A 22,290-nucleotide genomic window follows, 5' to 3' on the forward strand; every position below is an offset into this window, starting at 1 on the left:
AAAGCAGGAAGTCATATCTGCAAGTGAAATATGGCACCAATTTACTAAGAACACAGAATTAGTTAAAACCTCCAGTGAGGCTGATAAATGACTGTAATGTGACTGCATACATTCGCTAATTGTTTCGTAATTAAAGGGGACATATCCTTTTACTTTGATATCTTGGTAAAGAAGTGCTAGCAGTACAGCAAAACATTGCCTGGTTGATAGTGGAAAATGTATGTCGACAACTTTGTGCAATGTAAGCATTATTGTTACAGTACGTTAAAAAAATGCTTCTTTGTTTTTTGGCTAACATCAAGCGCAGATGCCCATGTACATTGTGGGGCTTAAAGGTACCCCCAGTAGGCGATGGAGTGTCACCTGGCCCTCTGGCCAAGAGGCCAAGTGCCCGAAGCCGAGTTGGTATGTGCCCCTGGTGAAGGGGGGTGCCTGAAAATGCACGGGTGATGAACTGGCACCTATGCACTAGTAAGGCACTATGCACTTCTTTTTCAGGACTACAGATGTAGCCACGCTCATTGTAGCTACATCTGCAGAAAAATAAGATTTTACTCACCGGTAAATCTATTTCTCGTAGTCCGTAGTGGATGCTGGGAACTCCGAAAGGACCATGGGGAATAGCGGCTCCGCAGGAGACTGGGCACAACTAAAGAAAGCTTTTAGGTCACCTGGTGTGCACTGGCTCCTCCCACTATGACCCTCCTCCAAGCCTCAGTTAGGACACTGTGCCCGGACGAGCTGACATAATAAGGAAGGATTTTGAATCCCGGGTAAGACTCTTACCAGCCACACCAATCACACCGTATAACTCGTGATACCATACCCAGTTTAACAGTATGAAAACAACTGAGCCTCTCAACAGATGGCTCAACAATAACCCTTTAGTTAACAATAACTATGTACAAGTATTGCAGACAATCCGCACTTGGGACGGGCACCCAGCATCCACTACGGACTACGAGAAATAGATTTACCGGTGAGTAAAATCTTATTTTCTCTGACGTCCTAGTGGATGCTGGGAACTCCGAAAGGACCATGGGGATTATACCAAAGCTCCCAAACGGGCGGGAGAGTGCGGATGACTCTGCAGCACCGAATGAGAGAACTCAAGGTCCTCCTCAGCCAGGGTATCAAATTTGTAGAATTTTGCAAACGTGTTTGCCCCTGACCAAGTAGCAGCTCGGCAAAGTTGTAAAGCCGAGACCCCTCGGGCAGCCGCCCATGATGAGCCCACCTTCCTTGTGGAATGGGCTTTTACTGATTTAGGATGAGGCAGTCCAGCCGCAGAATGCGCCAGCTGAATTGTGCTACAAATCCAGCGAGCAATAGTCTGCTTAGAAGCAGGAGCACCCAGCTTGTTGGGTGCATACAGGATAAATAGCGAGTCAGTTTTCCTGACTCTAGCCGTCCTGGAAACATAAATTTTCAAGGCCCTGACTACGTCCAGCAACTTGGAATCCTCCAAGTCCCTAGTAGCCGCAGGCACCACAATAGGTTGGTTCAAGTGAAAAGCTGATACCACCTTAGGGAGAAACCGGGGACGAGTCCTCAATTCCGCCCTATCCATATGGAAAATCAGATAAGGGCTTTTACATGACAAAGCCGACAATTCTGACACACGCCTGGCTGAAGCCAAGGCCAATAACATGACCACTTTCCACGTGAGATATTTTAGATCCACGGTTTTAAGTGGCTCAAACCAATGTGATTTTAAGAAACTCAACACCACGTTGAGATCCCAAAGTGCCACTGGAGGCACAAACGGGGGCTGAATATGCAGCACTCCTTTCACAAACGTCTGAACTTCAGGTAGTGAAGCTAGTTCTTTCTGGAAGAAAATCGACAGAGCCGAGATCTGTACCTTAATGGAGCCTAATTTCAGGCCCATAGTCACTCCTGCTTGTAGGAAATGCAGAAATCGACCTAGTTGCAATTCCTCTGTTGGGGCCTTTTTGGCCTCACACCAAGCAACATATTTCCGCCATATGCGGTGATAATGCTTTACAGTTACATCTTTCCTGGCTTTAATCAGCGTAGGAATGACTTCCTCCGGAATGCCCTTTTCCTTCAGGATCCGGCGTTCAACCGCCATGCCGTCAAACGCAGCCACGGTAAGTCTTGGAACAGACAGGGCCCCTGCTGCAGCAGGTCCTGTCTGAGCGGCAGAGGCCATGGGTCCTCTGAGATCATCTCTTGAAGTTCCGGGTACCACGCTCGTCTTGGCCCATCCGGAACCACGAGTATTGTTCTTACTCCTCGTTTTCTTATTATTCTCAGTATCCTTGGTATGAGAGGCAGAGGAGGGAACACATAAACTGACTGGTACACCCACGGTGTCACTAGAGCGTCCACAGCTATCGCCTGAGGGTCCCTTGACCTGGCGCAATATCTCTCTAGTTTTTTGTTTAGGCGGGACGCCATCATGTCCACCTGTGGTCGTTCCCATCGATTTACAATCAACGTGAAGACTTCTGGATGAAGTCCCCACTCTCCCGGGTGGAGGTCGTGCCTGCTGAGAAAGTCTGCTTCCCAGTTGTCCACTCCCGGAATGAACACTGCTGACAGTGCTAGTACGTGATTTTCCGCCCATCGGAGAATCCTTGTGGCTTCTGCCATTGCCATCCTGCTTCTTGTGCCGCCCTGTCGATTTACATGGGCGACTGCCGTGATGTTGTCTGACTGGATCAGTACCGGCTGGTGTAGAAGCAGGGATTTTGCCTGACTTAGGGCATTGTAAATGGCCCTTAGTTCCAGAATATTTATGTGTAGGCAAGTTTCCTGACTCGACCATAGTCCTTGGAAGTTTCTTCCCTGTGTGACTGCCCCCCAGCCTCGAAGGCTGGCATCCGTGGTCACCAGGACCCAGTCCTGTATGCCGAATCTGCGGCCCTCTAGAAGATGAGCACTCTGCAGCCACCACAGCAGAGACACCCTGGTTCTTGGAGACAGGGTTATTAGGCGATGCATCTGAAGATGCGATCCGGACCATTGGTCCAACAGGTCCCACTGAAAGATTCTGGCATGGAACCTGCCGAAAGGAATTGCTTCGTAAGAAGCCACCATCTTTCCCAGGACCTGCGTGCAGTGATGCACCAATACCTGTTTCGGTTTCAGGAGGTCTCTGACTAGAGATGACAGCTCCTTGGCTTTCTCCTCCGGGAGAAACACTTTTTTCTGGACTGTATCCAGAATCATACCCAGGAACAGTAGACGTGTCGTCGGAACCAGCTGTGATTTTGGAATATTCAGAATCCAACCGTGCTGGTGTAGCACCTCCTGAGATAGTGCTACTCCCACCAACAACTGCTCCTTGGACCTCGCCTTTATTAGGAGATCGTCCAAGTACGGGATAATTAAAACTCCCTTTCTTCGAAGGAGTATCATCATTTCCGCCATTACCTTGGTAAACACCCTCGGTGCCGTGGAGAGTCCAAACGGCAGCGTCTGGAATTGGTAATGGCAATCCTGTACCACAAATCTGAGGTACTCCTGGTGAGGATAGTAAATGGGGACATGCAGGTAAGCATCCTTGATGTCCAGGGATACCATGTAATCCCCCTCGTCCAGGCTTGCAATAACCGCCCTGAGCGATTCCATCTTGAACTTGAATTTTTTTATGTATGTGTTCAAGGATTTCAAATTTAAAATGGGTCTCACCGAACCGTCCGGTTTCGGTACCACAAACAGTGTGGAATAGTAACCCCGTCCTTGTTGAAGTAGGGGCACCTTGACTATCACCTGCTGGAAATACAGCTTGTGAATTGCCTCTAGCACAGCCTCCCTGCCTGAGGGAGTTGTCGGCAAGGCAGATTTTAGGAACCGGTGGGGTGGAGACGCCTCGAATTCCAGTTTGTACCCTTGAGATACTATTTGCAGGATCCAGGGATCCACCTGTGAGCGAGCCCACTGATCGCTGAAATTTTTGAGGCGGCCCCCCACCGTACCTGGCTCCGCCTGTGGAGCCCCACCGTCATGCGGCGGACTTGGAAGAAGCGGGGGAGGACTTTAGCAGAAATGGACAATGCACTTATTTTAGATGCCAGCCGGCAGATCTCCCTCTGTGCATCTCTCATGTATAAGACTGAGTCTGTTATATGCTCTATGGTTACCAGAATAGTGTCCCTGTCTAGGGTGTCAATATTTTCTGACAGGGAATCTGACCACGCAGCGGCAGCACTGCACATCCATGCTGACGCAATAGCTGGTCTAAGTATAATGCCTGAGTGTGTATATACAGACTTCAGGATCGCCTCCTGCTTTCTATCAGCAGGTTCCTTGAGGGCGGCCGTATCCGGAGACAGTAGTGCCACCTTTTTAGACAAACGTGTGAGCGCTTTATCCACCCTAGGGAGTGTCTCCCAACGTGACCTATCCTCTGGCGGGAAAGGGAACGCCATTAGTAACTTCTTAGAGATTACCAATCTTTTATCAGGGAAAGCCCACGCTTCTTCACACACTTCATTTAATTCTTCTGATGGGGGAAAAACTACGGGTAGTTTTTTCTCCCCAAACATAATACCCTTTTTAGTGGTACCTGGGTTTATATCAGAAATTTGTAACACCTCTTTCATTGCTTCAATCATGCAACGAATGGCCTTAGTGGACATTAGACTAGACTCATCGTCGTCGACACTGGTGTCAGTATCCGTGTCGACATCTGCGTCTGCCATCTGAGGTAGCGGGCGTTTTAGAGCCCCCGATGGTCTTTGAGACGCCTGGACAGGCACGAGCTGAGAAGCCGGCTGTCCCGCATTTGGCATGTCGTCAAATTTTTTGTGTAAGGAGTCGACACGTGCACGCAATTCCTTCCATAAGTCCATCCACTCAGGTGTCTGCCCCGCAGGGGGTGACATCCCTTCTATAGGCATCTGCTCCGCCTCCACATCATTATCCTCATCAAACATGTCGACACAGCCGTACCGACACACCGCACACACACAGGGAATGCTCTAACAGAGGACAGGACCCACCAAAGCCCTTTGGGGAGAGAGTGAGAGTATGCCAGCACACACCAGAGCGCTATATAATGCAGGGACTAACTGAATTATGTCCCCTATAGCTGCTGTTATATATACTGCGCCTAAATTTAGTGCCCCCCCTCTCTTTTTTACCCTTTTCTGTAGTGTAGACTGCAGGGGAGAGCCAGGGAGCTTCCTTCCAGCGGAGCTGTGAGGGAGAAATGGCGCCAGTGTGCTGAAGGAGATAGCTCCGCCCCTTTTTCGCGGACTATTCTCCCGCTTTTTTATGGATTCTGGCAGGGGTAATTATCACATATATAGCCCCTAGGGCTATATATTGTGGTATTTTTGCCAGCCAAGGTGTTTTTATTGCTGCTCAGGGCGCCCCCCCCCCCCTAGCGCCCTGCACCCTCAGTGACCGGAGTGTGAAGTCTTGGTGAAGACTGATGTCTTCTGCCGCCGATTTTCCGGACCTCTTCTTGCTTCTGGCTCTGTAAGGGGGACGGTGGCGCGGCTCCGGGACCGAACACCAAGGCCAGTTCCATGCGGTCGATCCCTCTGGAGCTAATGGTGTCCAGTAGCCTAAGAAGCCCAAGCTAGCTGCAAGCAGGTAGGTTCGCTTCTTCTCCCCTTAGTCCCTCGCTGCAGTGAGCCTGTTGCCAGCAGGTCTCACTGTAAAATAAAAAACCTAATTATATACTTTCTTTCTAGAAGCTCCTAGTGTGCATCCAACCTCGGCCGGGCACAAAATCTAACTGAGGCTTGGAGGAGGGTCATAGTGGGAGGAGCCAGTGCACACCAGGTGACCTAAAAGCTTTCTTTAGTTGTGCCCAGTCTCCTGCGGAGCCGCTATTCCCCATGATCCTTTCGGAGTTCCCAGCATCCACTAGGACGTCAGAGAAACATGCACTTCCGGCACAGCTAGGCACACCCGCGCATAGCTGTGCTGCAGCATTTGCCGCTCCCATTCATGCAAATTGGGCACGTCTAAGATGCATGCGTGCCCCTGACGTGCACACAGTCGCGCCTAACAAGGAGCGAACGCGGCAAGATGTAGCCATGATGAGCGTGGCTACATCTAGTCTTCTGTCCAGGGAAAGGATAACTTTTTATATCCCAGTCCGAAAAGGCTTGGACCTATTTATTTATTGCACCTTTGTGCACCTTCACCACACCTCTTTATTTTTATTTTTGTGAGTGTGTCATGTTTTTGAGTAGACACCTATGGACCACCTTCTCCCCAAGTCTCCTGAGGCTCTCTCCTCCTGGTGAGAGCTGAAGAATCCATTCCCTAGGGGGAGACTTTAGCCAACCCTGTGAAGAAAGAGGAGATCCAAAGTCTTATGGCAGAGGGAAGTCCGAAAAGACCCTTGCCCCCTAAGGGGTCTTTTGGCTTTAGGGGTTCAGGATTCAAGGGGTACACCTAGCTTCAGGGAAGGGTGACCCAAAGATTCCCTTTTCCTCTCATTCAGGTGTTATGGCTCAGGGGGGATGGGGAGAAACAGGGCCCAGAGGGTCCAAAGACTCAAGCCCCCAGCACAGATTATGCAATGCAGTGCGTTTCATGGCTTCCAAAAAAAAAAAAAAGAAACAAGCAGAATCCCCAATAATCAGCGCCAGGAGACCCGTTATCGGATGGTAATACATGGGTCCACGATGTTATCATGGATCTCATGTGTTATCGGCTGATAACAGGTGATTTACTGCATGGGTAAAAATGGACTGTCATTCGATAGCCCTTTAGCTCTTAGCTCTCCAGTAAACAAAATAGGTTGTGGAGCCACTTTGTGTTCAACATACACAAAATCTAATGCTAATTAAAAGAGAAGGATATATAAAAAGAGGCACTGAGTTTTGAGGATATTTTAATACTTCACAGCTGCGGATACATGGGGAGATGTATTTTAGCGGCAGGGATCATACAGTATGTATTAAGATCTTGTCTGCCAGAGCGGGGGAGTGAGAGCTCCACCCTCTGGCGATCCCCGCCAGAGCCCACAGCGCATCAGTCTAGTGCTGATGCGCTGTGTCTCTCCCCCGGCCGACTCCACTGGGCATGCGCAACATATCGCTAGCATCACAAAATCTCCTGCGCAACCTGGAGCCGGCAGCAACCGCAGATAAGGAATATTTTTATACATGATGAATTGCATACAATACGTCAGATAAATATTGTTGATGGTGCTCCCATGGAGTAATGGAATTAATACATATAACAGGAATCGTTCCTGCAAAGTGAGAGGATAGAAAGAAGGAAAAACCTCCTTCTTGGGGCACTCTTGTAGGAAGCAGCTGGATTTACCTCCAACATTAAGTCAGCTCCATAGTGACACGTTGCATTTAATAGGAATTTCTGTTTGGCTACCAAGCAAGAACAATTTGACTGGATGTCCATTTTCACTATACTTTAATAAACCAACATGATCAAAATATTCCAATTTACCTGGATCCAGAGTTTTCAGGACCTTCAGCTTTATTTTTCCAGACGAGATCTAAAATAATCAAGACAAAGTGGCCTTTGAGAAACTTATGGACCCCTATTTCTGTGGTTTGTGACTACAATGGACTGCATTGTTTTCACAAGCATTTCTTTTTAGTTAGCTGAAAGCATGATTAATGTTTTGGAAACATATATTTAGCTACAGTATGATTCATTGGAGACAGGGGTCACCTTTTGAGTTTTCCAATCGATTCTTCTGTTTCTACAGGTGCTATGTATTATGTTCGTGCTAGCGTCACATATTTGATCACTGTTACTGTATGACTTCACACACTGCATCTGCACAGGGAACATGCTGGAAAATCATCTAATCTGCAATGTGAATACTCAGCTGACTATACTGTCAGACAAGAGTACTCAGCTGGCTTTTCTATTAGGTGAGAGTACTCTGCTGGCTATGCTGTTAGATGAGAGTACTCCGCTACCTATACTATCAGACGAAAGTAATCTGTTGGCTATGCTGTTAGGTGAGAGTACTCTGATGGCTTTACTGTTAGAATAGAGTACTTAGCTAGGTATACTATCAGACGAGAGTACTCTGTTGGCTATGCTGTTAGGTGAGAGTACTCTGCTGGTTATGCTGTTAGATGAGAGTTCTTGGCTGCAATGCTGCTAGATGAGAGTACTCTGTTGGCTATGCTGTCAGATGAAGAGTACTCAGATGGCTATGCTGTCAGATGAAGAGTACTCAGATGGCTATGTTGTCAGATGAAGAGTACTCGGCTGTGCTGTCAGATGACAGTACTCAACTGGCTGTCCTATCAGATAATTACTGACTGGCTGTGCTGTCAAATGAGAGTACCCCGGCTGGCTGTGACACCAGATAAGAGTACCAAACTAGCTAGGCTGTCAGATGAGAGTACCCGGCTGGCTGTGCTGTCAGATGAGAGTACCTGCTGCCAGATGAGAGTACCCGACTGGCTGTGCTGTCAGATGAGAGTACCCGACTAGCTGTGCTGTCAGATGAGAGTAGCCTGGCTGGCTGTGCTGTCAGATAAGAGTACCCGATTGGCTGTGCTGTCAGATAAGAGTACCCGATTAGCTGTGCTGTCAGATTAGAGTACCCCGGCTGGCTGTGCTGTCAGATGAGAGTACCCCGGCTGGCTGTGCTGTCAGATGAGAGTACCCCGGCTGGCTGTGCTGTCAGATGAGAGTACCCCGGCTGGCTGTGCTCTCAGATGAGAGTACCCGACAGGCTGTGCTATCAGATGAGAGTACCCGGCTGGCTGTGCTGTCAGATGAGAGTACCTGCTGCCAGATGAGAGTAACCGACTGGCTGTGCTGTCAGATGAGAGCACCCGACTAGCTGTGCTGTCAGATGAGAGTACCCTGGCTGGCTGTGCTGTCAGATGAGAGTACCCCGGCTGGCTGTGCTGTCAGATGAGAGTACCCCGGCTGGCTGTGCTCTCAGATGAGAGTACCCGATTGGCTGTGCTGACAGATGAGAGTACCCAACTGGCTGTGCTACCAGATGAGAGTACACGACTAGCTGTGCTGTTAGATGAGAGTACCCCGGCTGGCTGTGCTGTCAGATGATAGTACCCCGGCTGGCTGTGCTGTCAGATGAGAGTACCACGGCTGGCTGTACTGTCAAATGAGAGTACCCCGGCTGGCTGTACTGTCAGATGAAAGTACCCGACTGGCTGTGCTGTCAGATGAGAGTACCTGGCTGGCTGTCCTGTCAGATGAGAGTACCCTACTGGCTGCACTGTCAGATGAGAGTACCTGGCTGGCTGTGCTGTCAGAGGAGAGTACCTGGCTGGCTGTGCTGTCAGAGGAGAGTACCTGGCTGGCTGTGCTGTCAGAGGAGAGTACCCGACTGGCTGTGCTGTCAGATGAAAGTACCTGGCTGGCTGTGGTGTCAGTGAGAGTACCCCAGCTGGCTGTACTGTCAGATGAGAGTACCCGACTGGCTGTGCTGTCAGATGAGAGTATACCGGCTGGCTGTGCTGTCAGTGAGAGTATCCCGGCTGGCTGTGCTGTCAGATGCGAGTGCCTGACTGGCTGTCCTGTCAGATGAGAGTACCTGACTGGCTGTGCTGTCAGATGAGAGTACCAGACTGGCTGTGCTGTCAGATGAGAGTATACTGGCTGGCTGTGCTGTCAGTGAGAGTACCTGACCGGCTGTACTGTCAGATGAGAGTACCCAACTAGCTGTGCTGTCAGATGAGAGTATACAGGCTTGCTGTGCTGTCAGTGAGATTACCTGACTGGCCGTGCTGTCAGATTAGAGTATACCGGCTGGCTGTGCTGTCAGATGAGAGTACCCAAATGCATTATGTGATATGTACATATCGCATAGAGTGTACCTAGCATAAGATGTTTCAAATTCGCAACTTAAACTGTAAAATGGCAATACAGGTTGAGTATCCCTTATCCAAAATGCTTGGGACCAGAGGAATTTTGGATATCGGATTTTTCCGTATTTTGGAATAATTGCATACCATAATGAGATATTATGGTGATGGGACCTAAGTCTAAGCACATAAAGCATTTATGTTACATATACACCCAGCCTGAAGGTAATTTTAGCCAATATTTTTTATAACTTTGTGCATTAAACAAAGTGTGTGTACATTCACACAATTCATTTGTTTCATATATACCTTATGCACACAGCCTGAAGGTAATTTAATACAATATTTTTAATAACTTTGAGTATTAAACAAAGTTTGTGTACATTGAGCCATCAAAAAACAAAGCTTTCACTATCTCAGTCTCACTCAAAAAAAGTCTGTATTTCGGAATATTCCGTATTTTGGAATATTTGGATATGGGATACTCAACCTGTACTATAGGAAATATAAAGAGAACAAAGCTGACAATTTCTCTACAACCATCTCCTGGCTTTATTTGCACGCACAGCACTTATTCTTCTCCCCTTTCCCTATACGCAGTCCCTTGTCACACAGTATGCTCACCCTATTTTTCCCTAACACTACTTTTTGTTTTTATTCCAGTAAGAAGGGACAAGCTAATTCCAAAGCTTATAAACTGCATAACACCTTTATTATCTGCAAATTCCTTCCCTATTTATGTACAATTTAGCTAAATGTAAACTTGGGAGGTAATTTATTTGAGCAACAGATAGCTCATTTAAATGTAATTTGTGAGTCTTTTAGCTAAATACAAAATTTGCTATATTCATTATTATCAGACTGAGGATTAGATGTCTATACCTTTCCAGCATTCTCTTTATCGTGATTTTGACCTTGATTTCCAACCTGCCCAGATTTCCAGTGATATGCATTTGATCGTCTGCAAAACAAGATGTGTATAATATCTATTAACTAGTTCTCTGACACAGCATGCTGCATTAGTAAAGAAATCACAGCACAGATATAGCTGGAGAAATACTTATGTAATTTATCTTTGTTTAGTCAATATTAGTGGCGGATTTTACCTACGGGCTGCAGGACTGCAGCCCCCCCCCCCCCCCCCCAGTAAAAGTCTGTGACTGCACTGGCTTCACTGTGACTGGCAGTGACATCATATTGGAAGTCATACCTGTCAGACACTACAGGCAGTCCCACTGCCACTCCCTACCTATTGCACAGCCCAATCCAACTTCTATGGGCTGCGGTCGAAGCAGTCCATAGAAGCCTGGGGTTCGTGGAGCATGCGCAGTCGCACCGTCTGAACATGCACCAGTCCCGGCATCTGCCAGATCCATTGTGCAGGTGTCGGGACTAGCTGTCACCTCTCCTCTCCGTGCACGGAGGTAGCGGCAGCTCCCCTAATAAAAGTAAGTAGAAGCCGCCACTGCTCAATATGTCGTTTATATAGGTTATATAGAGTAAAAACCTCTCTAATGCAACTGCCATAATTGGCTGCACAACCTACTTTTTCATCTGTTTTTTTTTCTTCTGAATTGTACATCTATATAATAATCAAGAATGGCATGTACTGAAACTGATAAGCGCATTCAGGGGCATATGTACAGTACTAAGACTCGGAGAGAGATAAAGTGGAGAAAGATTATGGGGTCTATGTACTAAGCCTTGGAAAGAGATATAGTGGACGGAGATAAAGTACCAGCCAATCAGCCATGGCTAGTACATAAGACCCCAACGTACCAAGCAACCAGCTCCTGTCATTTTTCAAACATAGCCTCTAACATGGCAGTTAGAAGCTGATTGGCTGGTACTTGATTTGAAATCGATATATCTCTGCAATCACGAACACCTATGAATTAGATTCTTACCACTTGAAACGGCGGGGCATAAAGTGGGGCAGATGTACTAAGCCTGGAAAAGGGATAAAGAAGTGATAAAGCAGTGATAAGTGCAAGGTGATAACGCACCAGCCAGTCAGCTCCTTACTGTCATTTTTCAAATCCGTAATGATTGGTTGGTGCGTTATCACCTTGCGCTTATCACTTCTTTATCCCTTCTCCAGGCTTAATACATCTGCTGCAGAATTTCAAATGATTACCGCTGGATACTTCTCCCAGCGCATCAACTGCTTCTAGCCTCAGTCATTCGCAAGATGATGACCCCCGCAACACAAGGCATTTTGTGTTCTGCAGTTCAGCAAGAACCACATATGTTGCAACTGGTACAGGCTCTTCGTGCAGGTGACAAAGTAAAGCGTGTACAATTTAGTGAAGCAATGTTACAGAACATGGTAGACGACAGCTTCTTACCGCATTTGATTTTTAGTGATGAAGCAACGTTCATCTAAGCAGTAAAATTAATTGTCACATTGTGGCAATAGTGGGGATTAGAGAATCCATACGAAACTGTAGAGTATTAGCGTGATTCCCCCGAAAGTGAACGTGTTTTGTGCAGTTCCTCAAAGAAAGGTTTATGGCCCTTTCTTTTTCGAAACACAGTTACGAGTTAAACTTATCTCGAAATGCTGCAGTACTGTCTCTTTCGACAACTTAATAAAGATTCCGATGACTTTCCGACATTTTCTAAATGACACACTGCCTCAATGTTGTATAGGTCACACAGGACCACAAGACTTGGCGCTACACTCTTGGGTCCAAGATACCCAGACATTACACCCTCCAACTTTTTCTTTGTGGGGATATGTCAAAGACCATGTTTGTGTGCCACCATTAGCAACTAATCTGAATAACCTCAAAAACAAAATCATGGCAGTGGTGACATCCACTCTGAAAGGCGTTTGGGATGAATTCAACTATTGTCTTAATGTAGTCATAAAACCATTTGTAACTTTTTGTTTAATTTTAACATGTTGCCATTATGAAATATACTGCTTTGAAATTGGGTCCATCTTTTTGAAATACCATATAGATATTTACATTTCTTAGCTATTTTGAGATACCAAAACATAAACTAGAATGGCAAAATGCTTCTTCTAGAGTTACAGCCTATCCACTAGTTGGGGAACAATGGTAAAGGTAATTTGAAACCTACACCTATGTAAATAAGACCGCTATAAGGTATCATTTACATACTCTCTTTCCTCTTTCTCTCTGCTCATGCTCTGACGCAACTGGTTCAACCTCTGCTCCATTTCCTGGTTTTGCCTCTCAAGTTGTATCGTTTCCATACGAAGCTCTTTGATATTCCTAAACAAACATTGCATTGAGTCAGTATGATGCGATATGATAGACACATAGATGGTAACACAGTAAACCTACTGCAGCCGCACAGTAGACACAAACATTCTGGGTTATCGATTCAATAGGAACTAGTTACAACACCACCATGTACCCCAAATATGCCACCAGCTGCCAGCGACCTGACAAAATGGATGCATTATCATGCTTGTTGACCAAGCCCACAATGTGGCTGCCCCCACTGTACGTACACATAAGCACATTAGAATGCAAAAGTCAAATATAAGGTTATTTTACAAAAAATCTGGAAATAATGATTACAAATATTTTGTTTCTTTGTCAAAAAAAATACAATAGTTAAAGAGTCTAAACACTAATGGGCCCTACACACTTTGCGATCCGCCACCGAGCTGCCCGACGGCGGATACGGCCGACCCGGCGTCGGGGGGGTAGTGACGTGGGGGAGTGAAGTTTCTTCACTCCCCCCGTCGCCCGGCTCCATAGCAGTGCAAGCAAATATGGACGAGATCGTCCATATTGGCTTGCATGCACAAGCGACGGGGCACCAGCGATGAACGAGCGCAGGGCCGCGCATCGTTCATCACTGGTGCCTCCACACTGAAAGATATGAACGGTATCTCGTTCATCATATCTTTCAGTATTCTCGCCCAGTGTGTAGGGCCCATTAGGAGGTCATTTTCACAAAACGCAAAATCCAAGCTCTGTGGTGCAACAATGGCTTTAACTGTATGAATGTGCCTCAAATTCCACTGGGATGATTAAGTTTACGGTGGGAGGGGTGAGGGTAATTGTTGCAAAGTATGGTGGAGATTAATGCACATTGTTTTGTGAAATCGGTTAGAAGCATGATTTTCGTTATTTTAAACAGATTATTGTAATCAGTTAAAGAGATGGCAAGGGTAGCATTCAAGGGGCATTGTTGCCATGTGATAGGGGGCTCGCCTATTTCCACTATATATGAGCTGACAGAGAGATTGTCTTTTATCCTGTACAAAGTTAAATCCATTTTGAGCCTTCATGTTGTATTTTGACACAGAAGACAGATTTTAGACACACTCCAAGTAATGTGGGAGTACAGGAGCAGCAATACTGCCTCACAGCACTGAGGTCATGGGTTTGATTGCCACCATGGCCTAACTCTGTGGAGTTTGTATATTCTCCCATTGCTTGCATGGGTTTCCTCCGGGTACTCCAGTTTCCTCCCACAATCCAGAAATATACTGGTAGGTTAATTGGCTCCCAACTAATTTAACCCTAGCGTGTATGTGTGTGAGTGTACATGTAGGGAACATAGAATGTCAGTTCCACCGTGGCAGGGACTGAGGGCCAAATGTTCTATATAAAGCACTGCGGAATATGTGCGCTACATAAATAACTGGTAATAAATAAATAATAATAAATGTGGTAAAATGCATTACAAAGTGCACAGAGCAGACTACTGAGGCTCCCTAGTACCACACTGAGGCGACTGTTGTGCACTTCATAAAGTATAGTACGGGTTCTTAGGATTTTATATATAAAATTTCATAACTGTAATATTTAACAATATAGTCAGACCTCCTATTTCATTAAAATCCACATGAGCAGTTAGCTGTAGTATATATCATACAGTTATTGTACTCACTTTGCTTTCAGTCTGACAGAATTCCCACTCTTTCCAGGAGGGAATATAACAAAATCGCTGCTCATGGTCACTGCACAAGGCCCTTCTATCTCAGCTTAAAAAGGAACCTGTGAAACAGGAAACAAGAATAATGATAGTAACTTGGTGGGTTCCGAATTAAAAAAAAAAAAATTTATTTACAATTTAAATATATTTCTACATAAATGATTTCTGGTTAGAGATGACAAAAAATAACTGCCTAGGTAGAACATGTAAGCGCTGCGGAATATGTATGCGCTATATAAATAACTGGTAATAATAATAATAATTTAAGACAAGGAAACAATGTCTTCCTCTGCCATCATTCCTACGGTGCAGCACCCTGATATAGTGAATGATGATAACTGTGCTATTATTATAAGCACAGGATCTGCAATGTGTGTTGTTGTTACTTTGCCTGGGGATGAATATAATAAAAAGTAAAAAAATCAGGGCCATTGTATGACAATAAAGGGCCCCAGAAAACAATCACAATTGGGTTCTCCTGGACAGTAATTTAAAATAGGAATTTAATTACCTGCCGATAAATCCTTTTCTCGTAGTCCGTAGAGGATGCTGGGGTCCATTTTAGTACCATCCATGGGGTATAGACAGTTCCGCAGGAGCCTTCGGCACTTTAAAACTTTTCAAAAGTGTGAACTGGCTCCTCCCTCTATGCCCCTCCTCCAGACCTCAGTATAGGGACTGTGCCCGAGGAGACGGATATTCTCGAGAGAGGAATTACTATTAAACTTGTGGCGAGATTCACACCAGCTCACACCATCCATAAACAACATGTCGGCTAACATAGCCTTTAACATAAGTCATGCCAACCAGCATGCATAATGCAACAGCAACAGCTGTTAACAACTGAACACATGAAAAAATGTGCAAAAAGATAAACGTAATCAGCAGGAAAAATGAGCACTGGGCGGGCGCCCAGCATCCTCTACGGACTACGAGAAAAGGATTTACCAGCAGGTAATTAAAATCCTATTTTCTCTTACGTCCTAGAGGATGCTGGGGTCCATTTTAGTACCATGGGGATGTACCAAAGTTCCCAATACGGGCGGGAAAGTGCTAATGTTCCTGCAGAACTGACTGACCAAACCTTAGTTCGTCAGCAGCCAAGGTGTCAAATTTATAAAACTTAGCAAACATGTTTGCACCTGACCAAGTAGCAGCTCGGCAGATTTGTAAAGCCGAGACACCCCGGGCAGCCGCCCAGGACGAACCCACTTTCCTTGTAGAGTGGGCTTTTACCAAAGTCGGTAACGGCAATCCTGCTGTAGAATGAGCGTGCTAAATGGTACCCCTGATCCAGCGCGTAATAGTCTGCTTAGAAGCAGGACCCCCAATCTTGTTGGGGTCATAGAGGACAAACAAAGATTCTGTTTTCCTTATCGTAGCCTCGCTGCTCTCAAGGATTCCATCTTGAATTTGAATATAGAGATTCAGAGATTTTAGGTTTAAAATCGGTCTGACCGAGCCATCTGGCTTCGGTACCACAAACAGGCTTGAATAAAAGCCTTGGTTCCTTTGTTCGGCAGGAACCAAGGCAATTACTTTGTCTTGACACAATTTGTGTATTGTGTTCAGAATATTTGTGCTGTCTTGAGTGGAAACTGGCAAGGCTGATTTGAAAAATCGGCATGGGGGAAAGTCTTGAAATTCCAGCTTGTAACCTTGGGATATTATCTGTAAAATCCAAGGATCCAGGTCTGAGCGAAGCCAGACCTGGCTGAAAAATAGTAGACGTGCCCCCACCCGATCGCACTCCACAGAGGAGCCCCAGCGTCATGCTGTGGCTTTTGCAGAAGTAGTTGCTGACTTCTGCTCCTGGGAGACTGAGGGTGTTGTAGGTTTTCTACCTTTTGCTCTCCCCTTTCCTGTGAAAAAAGGGGTAGTTTTAGCCTTTCTGTACTTGTTGGGCCGAAAGGACTGCATAGTATGAAAATTATATACTTTTTTAGCCAGTGCAGCTGCCGACTGCAGAAATGCTGACTTACCAGATGTAGTAGTTGATATCATGGCATCTAGTTTCTCTCCAAAGAGGGCCTCACCATTTGTAAGGGAGCGCCTCAATATTTCTTTTGGATTCTGCGTCAGCATTCCATTGACGGATCCAGAGCGCCCTGCGGGCTGAAATCGCCATAGCAGAGGTCCATGAGCCCAGTAAGCCTACGTCCTTCATAGCCTCAACCAAGTAACCTGCAGAGTCTTTGATATGACCTAGAATTTGCAGCATGTCATCTTTATCGACCGTGTCAATATTAACAATCAAGTTATCTGCCCACTTTTCAACTGCGTTACCTACCCACGCAGAAGCAATTGTGGGCCTGAGTAATGTACCCGTAGCCACATAGATGGACTTTAAAGTCGTCTCTAATTTGTGGTCAGCAGGTTCTTTTAATGAAGCTGACCCCGGGGCAGGTAAAATGATTTTCTTTGACAACCTAGAGACTGAGGTGTCTATCATTGAGGGTGACTCCCACTTACACCTATCCTCTTCGGGGAAAGGGTACGCTACCCGCAACCTTTTAGGGATAGCAAATTTATTTTCTGGGTTAGCCCAGGATTCCTCAAAAAAGGCATTTAAGTCATTAAACGGAGGAAAAGTCACCACCTGTTTTTTATTTAATTTAAAATAATCTTTTTCCTCAGGTGGAGGTGTTGTGTCAGGAAATTCCAACACCTCTTTTATAGCGACTATCATACATTGAATGCTCTTAGCCAGTTTGGGATCTACCCCCCTCAAATCCCCAGTGTCGACGTCAGTGTCGGAATCTGTGTCAGTGACCCTTTGCATAATTTGGGCCAGGGACCTTTTCTGGGAACTGGAGGGGTTCCGAGTGGACGCTGTAGGTGAATCAGCAAATAAAGCATCTTCCACAGACTGTCTCCAATGCTTTGTCTGTTCTACAGACTCTGAGAATTTCCTTGCTAGTTTAGCCATATTACTCTGCAGCTTTCTCACCCACACAGGCTCAGAACACTCTTGTGCCTCCAAAATGGGTTCCTCTGGGGAACTACTTTCTCTAGACATGATACACGCGTGTACAGTCACACCACTCACACACACACGAGCTAATGGGACAGACCTACACTAATGTTTGTCAGAGGGACCCAGAGGGAATTGTCAGTCCACACCATGCGCCCTATATGTATTACATACAATGAATATACATATATATATATATATACCAAAACAGTGCTTTATATCCAATGTGAAGCCCACAGACTTCAATAATTTATGTGCTCCCCTCTCCTTCTATAACACCCTGGTACTTGTATCAGCGATGTGTGAGGAGAAGCAGCCTGTAGGATCAGCGCTCCGGCGTCTCTGTGAGGAGAAAATGGCGCCAAATGAGTGTTACAAGCAATTCTGAGGTGAAGCCCCGCCCCCTGTAATGGCGCGGTTCAGCCACAGTATATACTGGCGGGGGTAGTGTACATCAGCGGCTCACATGTATGTAAATTTTCCCAGTGAGAGTAAGGATTTATCATGTCCCTCAGAGCGCCCCCCCCCCCCCCCCCCGGCGCGCGCCCTGCACCCTGTGCTGAGAGACATGTTGCTGCGCTGGTACCTTTATGCCGCCATAATGACCGGAGGGCCCCTCTCTGCAGGTCTCCGGTTAATACTCACCAGCCTTCTGACTTCTGGCTCTGTTAGTGGGTGGCGGCAGTGCTGTGGGAGTGAGCAAGGCAAGGGCTGTGTTCAGTACCCTTCAGGAGTTAATGGTGTCCTGTCAGAGGAAGCAGAGCCATTAAACTAACTGAGAAGCTGGTTCCTACTTCCCCCCTAAGTCCCACAAAGCAGGGAAACTGTTGCCAGCAGCTTCCCTGTAAAATAAAAAACCTAACAAAGTCTTTTTCAGCAAAACTCAGTAGAGCTTCACTGATGTGCGCATCCAGTCTCCCGGGCACATTTTCTAAACTGAGTTCTGGAGGAGGTGCAGAGAGGGAGGAGCCAGTTCACACTGTTGAAAAGTCTTAAAGTGCTGAAGGCTCCTGCGGAACCGTCTATACCCCATGGTACTAAAATGAACCCCAGCATCCTTTAGGACGTAAGAGAAAAAGGGTTACTTTCCATATTTCCACTTTATGTGAACTCTTGCAATTCACATCAAGCAGTCATTGGTCACAATAAAATAATATGTACAGGACATAAGGCAACAAACCCTAAATAGTAACTTTGCAACTGTTACCCAAAAGTGAATAAACTTTCCATAATATAATCTACACTATGGGCCTAATTCAAGGTTGACTGCAAAAGCAAAATCATTTTCTAATAGGCAAAACCAGGGGGGTCATTCCGAGTTGTTCGCTCGTTGCCGATTTTCGCAACGGAGCAATTAAGGCAAAAATGCGCATGCGCATGGTTCGCAGTGCGCATGCGGTTAGTATTTTAGCACAAAACTTAGTAGATTTACTCATGCCTGAACAAACATTTTTCATCGTTGAACTGATCGTAGTGTGATTGTCAGGAAGGGGGTGTTTCTGGGTGGAAACTGGCCATTTTCTGGGAGTGTGCGGAAAAACGCAGGCGTGCCAGGAAAAAATGCAGGAGTGTCTGGAGAAACGGGGGAGTGGCTGGCCGAACACTGGGCGTGTGTGTGACTTCAAACCAGGAACGAAACTGACTGAACTGATCGCTATTTGTAAGTCTCGAGCTACTCAGAAACTGCTAAGAATTTTCTATTCGCAATTCTACTAAGCTAAGATACACTCCCAGAGAGCGGCAGCCTAGCGTGTGCAATGCTGCTAAAAGCAGCTAGCGAGCGAACAACTCGGAATCACCCCCCTTGTGCACTGCAGGTGGGGCAGATATAACATGTGCAGAGAGAGTTAGATTTGGGTGTGGTGTGTTCAAACTGAAATCTAATTTGCAGTGTAAAAATAAAGCAGCCAGTATTTACCCTGCACAGAAACAATAAAACCCATCCTAATGTAACACCCCTTTGACACCGTACAAATAACCGGTGTATTGCCGGGTCAATGCAGGTCGATGTGCGGTGTGAAAGGGTCAGTCCCGAATTCCCGGGTCGCCTGATCCAGTAATTGAACCCGGGAATAAAGAACGGTTATTCCCGAGCTATTACCGGGTCAGGTGCAGTGTGAATCGGTTTCCCAGGTCAATGCGACCTGGTACCCGATCACAGCATAGAGAGAGACGGCGCAGAGAAGATCTCATCTACTAGTGCCGTCTCCGCCCCCACCCCTGATGACGCCGTGGTCTCCGCCCCCGATGGCAACCCGACCCAGCAATATGCCGGGTTGGGAAGCCAGTTCTTAGGGTCCAATGTCGGGAAGGACCAGTTTCCAATTCCAGGGTGTGACCCGGCATTAGCGCTCTGAAAGCGGTATTACTCTATCTACCCGATCTGGTGGGCACATGTTATATCTGCTCCACCTGCAGTGCACATGGTTTTGCCCATTAGAGGAAGATTTTGCTTTTGCAATTAACCTTGAATTAGGCCCATTATGGACAAAAGTATTTAGACACCTGACCATTACACCAGCACGGACTGTAATGACATTGTATTCAAATACATATACTTTAATATGGAGTTGGCCCCACTTTTGCAGCTATAGCAGCTTCCACTTTTTTTTGGAAGGCTTTCCATAAGATTTTGGAGTGTTTCTGTGGGAATTTGTGCCCATTCATTCTGTAGAGCATTTATGAGGTAATGCACTGTTGTTGGACGAGTAGGCCTTGCTCACAATCTACGTTCTAGTTCATCCCATAGGTACTCAATGGGGTTGAGGTCAGGGTTTTGTGCATGCCAGTCAAGTTCTTCCACACTGAACTCATCAAACCATAGGCGGTGTCCAATTAGTCACAAAATTGCATCAATTTTTCTTGAAAATTGCTGTGAAAACAGCTTTTTGCAGGTATGCACGCTCCAGTTTTTTACCCTGTCCTATTCCAAATGTGAGAAAACGGGACTGGGACAAAAAAAAGAAGTGAAAAAGCAGGGTGAAAATGGGGAAATCAGCCTGTACCTCAAAAAATGCTAAACTAACATAATACAATAGTATAGAAGTGTATTATAGGTCATATTAAATATATTTGGGGTACTTAAATTGAGTCAAATGGCTGTTAAATGCATTTGCTTTTATGGAAAAATATTATAAAATAAGAATTTACTTACCGATAATTCTATTTCTCGTAGTCCGTAGTGGATGCTGGGAACTCCGTAAGGACCATGGGGGATAGCGGCTCCGCAGGAGACTGGGCACAAAAGTAAAGCTTTAGGACTACCTGGTGTGCACTGGCTCCTCCCCCTATGACCCCCCTCCAAGCCTCAGTTAGGATACTGTGCCCGGACGAGCGTACACAATAAGGAAGGATTTATGAATCCCGGGTAAGACTCATACCAGCCACACCAATCACACCGTACAACTTGTGATCTGAACCCAGTTAACAGCATGATAACAGATGGAGCCTCTGGATAGATGGCTCACAACAATAACCCGATTTAGTTAACAATAACTATGTACAAGTATTGCAGACAATCCGCACTTGGGATGGGCGCCCAGCATCCACTACGGACTACGAGAACTAGAATTATCGGTAAGTAAATTCTTATTTTCTCTGACGTCCTAGTGGATGCTGGGAACTCCGTAAGGACCATGGGGATTATACCAAAGCTCCCAAACGGGCGGGAGAGTGCGGATGACTCTGCAGCACCGAATGAGAGAACTCCAGGTCCTCCTCAGCCAGGGTATCAAATTTGTAGAATTTAGCAAACGTGTTTGCCCCTGACCAAGTAGCTGCTCGGCAAAGTTGTAAAGCCGAGACCCCTCGGGCAGCCGCCCAAGATGAGCCCACCTTCCTTGTGGAATGGGCTTTTACAGATTTTGGCTGTGGCAGGCCTGCCACAGAATGTGCAAGCTGAATTGTATTACAAATCCAACGAGCAATAGTCTGCTTAGAAGCAGGAGCACCCAGCTTGTTGGGTGCATACAGGATAAACAGCAAGTCAGATTTTCTGACTCCAGCCGTCCTGGAAACATATATTTTCAAGGCCCTGACTACGTCCAACAACTTGGAGTCCTCCAAGTCACTAGTAGCCGCAGGTACCACAATAGGTTGGTTCAGATAAAACACTGAAACCACCTTAGGGAGAAAATGAGGACGAGTCCTCAATTCCGCCCTGTCTGAATGGAAGATCAGATAAGGGCTTTTACAGGATAAAGCCCGCCAATTCTGACACGCGCCTGGCCGAGGCCAGGGCCAACAACATGACCACTTTCCATGTGAGATATTTTAACTCCACAGATTCAAGTGGTTCAAACCAATGTGACTTTAGGAACCGCAAAACTACATTGAGATCCCAAGGTGCCACTGGAGGCACAAAAGGAGGCTGTATATGCAGTACCCATTTTACAAACGTCTGAACTTCAGGAACTGAAGCTAGTTCTTTCTGGAAGAAAATTGACAGGGCCGAAATTTGAACCTTAATGGACCCCAATTTTAGGCCCATAGACACTCCTGTTTACAGGAAATGCAGGAATCGACCTAGTTGAAATTCCTCCATCGGGGACTTACTGGCCTCGCACCACGCAACATATTTTCGCCAAATGCAGTGATAATGCTTTGCGGTTACATCCTTCCTGGCTTGATCAG

At 46.2% G+C, this 22,290-nt stretch overlaps 1 protein-coding gene across 4 annotated transcripts in view; it reads right to left on the reverse strand.

The window, feature by feature from the left end:
• Positions 1-22,290, reverse strand: part of ZBBX (zinc finger B-box domain containing) — a 437,896-nt gene that overhangs the window by 283,501 nt on the left and 132,105 nt on the right. For 3 of the 4 annotated variants that reach the window (XM_063916186.1, XM_063916187.1, XM_063916189.1), the window contains exons 2-5: positions 14,640-14,746; positions 12,890-13,003; positions 10,641-10,719; positions 7,405-7,453 (exon numbers count right to left, since the gene is read on the reverse strand). In XM_063916186.1, the coding sequence (XP_063772256.1) occupies positions 7,405-7,453; positions 10,641-10,719; positions 12,890-13,003; positions 14,640-14,704 (307 nt within the window). In that variant the 5' untranslated portion in view covers positions 14,705-14,746. Of the gene's footprint in view, positions 1-7,404; positions 7,454-10,640; positions 10,720-12,889; positions 13,004-14,639; positions 14,747-20,238; positions 20,607-22,290 lie in introns of all 4 variants that reach the window. The other variant, XM_063916188.1, reaches the window with a different exon arrangement.

The sequence above is a fragment of the Pseudophryne corroboree genome, chromosome 4 (genome assembly GCF_028390025.1).
Source record: "Pseudophryne corroboree isolate aPseCor3 chromosome 4, aPseCor3.hap2, whole genome shotgun sequence".
Lineage (NCBI taxonomy): Eukaryota > Metazoa > Chordata > Amphibia > Anura > Myobatrachidae > Pseudophryne > Pseudophryne corroboree.